The sequence below is a fragment of the Monoraphidium neglectum genome, assembly GCF_000611645.1.
Source record: "Monoraphidium neglectum strain SAG 48.87 unplaced genomic scaffold scaffold00196, whole genome shotgun sequence".
Taxonomy (NCBI): domain Eukaryota; kingdom Viridiplantae; phylum Chlorophyta; class Chlorophyceae; order Sphaeropleales; family Selenastraceae; genus Monoraphidium; species Monoraphidium neglectum.
This window is the reverse complement of record NW_014013432.1, coordinates 14,532-17,031: the sequence shown is the minus strand read 5'-3', so window position 1 is coordinate 17,031 and position 2,500 is coordinate 14,532. Positions and strand designations below refer to the sequence as shown.

At 63.0% G+C, this 2,500-nt stretch overlaps 1 protein-coding gene across 1 annotated transcript in view; it reads left to right on the top strand.

Annotated features, from left to right (window-relative positions):
• Positions 1-1,085: 1,085 nt before the first annotated feature.
• The window catches only part of MNEG_1863 (hypothetical protein), a gene marked incomplete at both ends in the record, with an annotated part of 2,743 nt that continues 1,328 nt past the window's right edge, over positions 1,086-2,500 (top strand). The window contains 5 exons of the mRNA XM_014049660.1: positions 1,086-1,169; positions 1,330-1,482; positions 1,691-1,777; positions 2,007-2,105; positions 2,371-2,435. Of these exons, the coding sequence (XP_013905114.1) occupies positions 1,086-1,169; positions 1,330-1,482; positions 1,691-1,777; positions 2,007-2,105; positions 2,371-2,435 (488 nt within the window). The remainder of the gene's footprint in view (positions 1,170-1,329; positions 1,483-1,690; positions 1,778-2,006; positions 2,106-2,370; positions 2,436-2,500) is intronic.

Here is a 2,500-nt window from a genome sequence, read left to right as displayed (position 1 = left end):
AAAAGTAAAAATTGCCATTCCATGGCTGGGCCGAAATTCAGTGGGGAGCATGGGCACCCGGGGGTGTTCCTCAAGGACAAGCGTGTTGGGTGCGGGAAGTGATGGGAAGGCAGGGATGCTGGCGCGGCAGCGCGGTGAAGCCAGGAGCAAGAGAGGGCTGTGTCATGGGGGTTCCTTTACGCCCGTGCACTGAACGCTTCGCTGCACCAGATGCATACTTGGCAGCCGCCAGACAGCCGATTGTATCTCCCGGATGTCGCCTGGCAGGCATGGATGGTGGGATGCCCCATGCTACACAGCAGCCCAGTGACATATACGTTCATGCGATGTTCCTGCACGACCCCTGGAGGCTATGTTTATGCGCATCACATCAAGCGAAGTGCCGGTACACACAACACAGCGATATTGATATTACAAAGCGCCTGCAGGTGTGCAGCAAGTACGCGGCCTTGTCAACAGGTATGCAGCTATGGCGAACCTGTAGATGTTTGAAGACGGCATTGCGTTTGCGAGGACGGCGGCAATTGGAGGGCAAGAGAAGTGATGAAGCACGCCTTGTCCGTGGGGATTTTTATCCAAAATCCTACCAGTCAACAACGCTGGTCTCATGGTGCTGGACCAATTGTTGCATTCGTAAGGTACGCTGATAGCTCATGACGCATCATCGTGGCACTTGGCCTCAGAGTCTGTCGTACCTTATCTACCCAATGCTGCAATGCCCATCCCGCGGGCTCCGAGCCTGACACGAGTTCGTCGCTGACCAACACAAAACCTTTTCAAGGTCATTGCGCCCATGAATATTTTACACACGTTGGTTTCTGTGTCGTGAAAACACTCTTGTAGCTGTAATCGGCGTCCCAGGTCTTGATCTCTCGATGATAAGTTTCAGCTCGGGCCTTCGTCCCCATCGGCCCAGTGCCAGCGCGCCTTGGTCGCCCGCGAATTGTGCTCGATCCCAGGGCTGCGTCCGGCGGGTGCGTTCCTGCCATCTTGCCAATTGCTGCGCATCAGCGCCCGCTGGCGCATCTGCGCGCCCGCCCCGCTGCCGAGCTCGGTAGATTACCAAGCCGTGGTGCTACGCAGCGATGTTCATCAACCACCTGCTGGTGCCGCAGGCCTTTCCTAGGGACGACCTCGGCCCGCTGAGCCCTGACAGCAGCGTGCAGGAGGTGCGTGGCAACAGGCTTAGGCTGGACAAGCCTCGCCTCGCCTCACCTCACCGGCGCGATCCGCCACCCGCACACTGCAGCGCCCCACCGCAGGCCCTCTGCATCCATCACCTGCCTTGTAACACCCACAACCGTCACCACCACCGTGCCACTGCTCCAGATCATCACAATCCTCACTGCTGAGGGCGCGATCCACCGGATCCCCGGGCGACGCATCCAATTGGACGCCGCCTCCGATGGCGGCGCTGTTCTGGGCGGCCCGCACCGGCCGCGGCGTGTGCGGCAGCAGCCCATGCCTTCGTGGGACGAACAGGTGCGTCGGCCGCCCTCATCCCGCTCGCGGTGGCGCGCCCCTGCCCTGAACCCCCGTGGCGCCCGCTGCTGCACCTCCCAAGGAGCGCAGGCCTGCCTCTTGACGGCCCCCGCTCGCCGCGTTGGCGCAGCCCACCCATCCCCAGCTGCCGCTGCACACAGTTCCACATGCATCGGCTGCAACACCCCTCTCATGCAACCCCTGGCAGACGCTGTGCATCGGCGCGAGCTTTGCAGTGTCAGCAACAAACGGCCGCGACCCCACACGCCGCGTCCACTTCCTGGGATTCTGCCAGGTGAGGGGGGGGCGCGATGATGGTGGTGGGGTGCACACCCTCAGAGGCTCCTCCGCTTTGGGACGGCCCCCTGTCAGAAGCAACACAGCAGAGCGCTTGCTGGCAGCTGCGCGGTCGCGTGTAAGAGGTAGTTGCACGCATACGCCGTCGTACGGGTTGCGGCTGCCCGCCGTCGACAATCACCCATGGTCACGGACCAGCTAGCTGACGCGCCGTGACGTCACTGCAGTCCGTGGACTACCTGGAGGAGGCGGTGACCGACACGGTGTTCAGCCGCGGGGGGGAGGTGCTGCTGCAGGAGCGCCAGCTCAAGAGCGGCGTGCACGAGGTGGGGGCGGCGCGCGCGGAGGGAGCGCGGGCACGCATGCACATCTTGTGTGCATGCCTCGTGTGCGTCCGGACGCGATTTGGGCGTCGCTACAGCATTCGTGTTCAAACTCGTAAACAAAGCAGTGCAGGCACCCACGGCATGCATTTGAGGCTCGCAGCGATGCACAATAGGCTGACGATTGTGCACCGCCGCTGTGGCCAATCCGAACTCATCTTGTGCTTCCTCACGCGCGGCGCCTGCTCTGTCTGCGTGCGCGGCGCAGGTGCTGAGGCTCAAGGTGTGCATCCCGTTTCTGTGGGGCGTGCCGCCGGAGCTGGATGCCCTCAGGTGGGTGCAGCGCGGCAGGCGCGGCCGCGGCAGGCGGGGGGGCTTGGCTCTGCAAGGGCCCCGCC